The sequence below is a fragment of the Propithecus coquereli genome, unplaced genomic scaffold (genome assembly GCF_000956105.1).
Source record: "Propithecus coquereli isolate 6110/MARCELLA unplaced genomic scaffold, Pcoq_1.0 Scaffold14, whole genome shotgun sequence".
Classification (NCBI taxonomy): Eukaryota; Metazoa; Chordata; class Mammalia; order Primates; family Indriidae; genus Propithecus; species Propithecus coquereli.
The window spans coordinates 8,810,678-8,812,296 of NW_012138302.1; the positions used below are offsets into that span (position 1 = coordinate 8,810,678).

At 34.4% G+C, this 1,619-nt stretch overlaps 1 protein-coding gene across 1 annotated transcript in view; it reads right to left on the minus strand.

The window, feature by feature from the left end:
* HOOK1 (hook microtubule-tethering protein 1) overlaps positions 1–1,619 on the minus strand; it is an 83,391-nt gene that overhangs the window by 21,746 nt on the left and 60,026 nt on the right. The window contains exon 9 of the mRNA XM_012639333.1: positions 814–882. Coding sequence (XP_012494787.1) covers positions 814–882 — 69 coding nt within the window. The remainder of the gene's footprint in view (positions 1–813; positions 883–1,619) is intronic.

Below are 1,619 nucleotides of genomic sequence, written 5' to 3' on the forward strand. Positions count from 1 at the left end.
TTACCAAATAGTGAAAGGAAGGAAAGAGCGCAGATGAAAAGTATGGTGGCATGAAAGCACAAGGCATGTTTGAGGAAGAATGACTAGTGCTGTGTGGTGAAGCCGCGTCCACATGTGGGAAGCTTATAAAGTGCTATTCCCTTGTATTAAATAAGAATAGATAACAGTAGATCATGGCCAACTTATTTTACCTATTCTAGCTGATTAGAATAACCCAACAGAACCATATACATCATGAAAAGCTACTCTTAAAAACATCCCACTGATACTAACAATGACAAAATAAAACACATTTCAAATTACTTTATGCTATTTTATCCTTGGTAGGACAGAGACAACTAATGATGAGTATTCCCTGGATTAAAAAACACACACATATACAGTAAAAGACACACCGAGAGGCTTTAAAGCATGTTAAATACCGAGTACTAGAAGCATTTAATTTCACATTACACAGATATTCACATTTCTCCAGAAACCCTTTATGGGAACAAATTAAATGTTTCTTAAAGCTAAAATAAGGCAATTTTTAAATATTTATGAATTGTTATGCCTACACTTCATGTATATCAACTTAAGGCTGATGAGTCACAAAATCGATTTAATGGATTACGACCAATGTCTGAAAAAAACAGAATATGACAGAAAATACTGGGTGTAACACACACAGGGTAACTTTTGTTTTGGTCATATATATAAACTTGCTATGTCGTGGTTTATGGTATAAAATATATTTCCTTCTGTTACACCTGGTCAACAAAGTTTGATCAACACTGTTCTAAACATCTTATCATTAGCTGAATTTCAACTCACCTTATTATACCAAGCAGAAACAATGAGTTTTTCTTCATATTCACGGAATTTTGCTACTTTACATTCACTCTGGAAAAAGATATGTGGACTATTAAAATCCCAGAGATCACCCCAAATTACTAAATGCAGAATCATTTCTTCACTATGCTCATTGTTGAGAGAATCTGAAGAATACATTTGTAAAGCACATAAAGTAAATAAAATGTAAATTGAATGATGCAGAAATGCATGCGTAACACCTTTAGGAAAGAGTAAGATTTATGACTAATGAACCTTTATTTCAGGAATTTTGCTGGTAAAACAGAATGATTTAAACAAACATACATATGCGTGCACACAACTAGTGATTCTTATGCTAGTGTCCCCCAAATCTAGACAAAAAAATTAACAACTGGCTTAGGTAATGAAACAGAGCTACACTTATGGAGAAGTCAAAACTAAGGAGAAGGACATAGCAAAAAATATCTAGGAAAATTTTTTAAAATCACCTACAAAGCCTAGCACAAATTTTTCTCTCTCATTTCTTGGTGGCCTGTATACTAGATTGCCTGTGGCCATATTTATGTGCCACCACAGAGAATGATATCCTTTTCTTAATTACTCTAACACAGTTAATTTTGTAATTTTGTTGAGCACCTGATGAGCCAGATGGTTTGGCTCTTATAAATATTATAATCTTAAAACACTTGAATCTTCCCTCAGCAAGATGCTCATGATACAAAAAGTATTAGGAACCAAGCCCCAAAGAGGCAGGGCATACCCTTCTTCTGGCTCACATCCACTGCAGACGCAGACTCTAAGAGAGA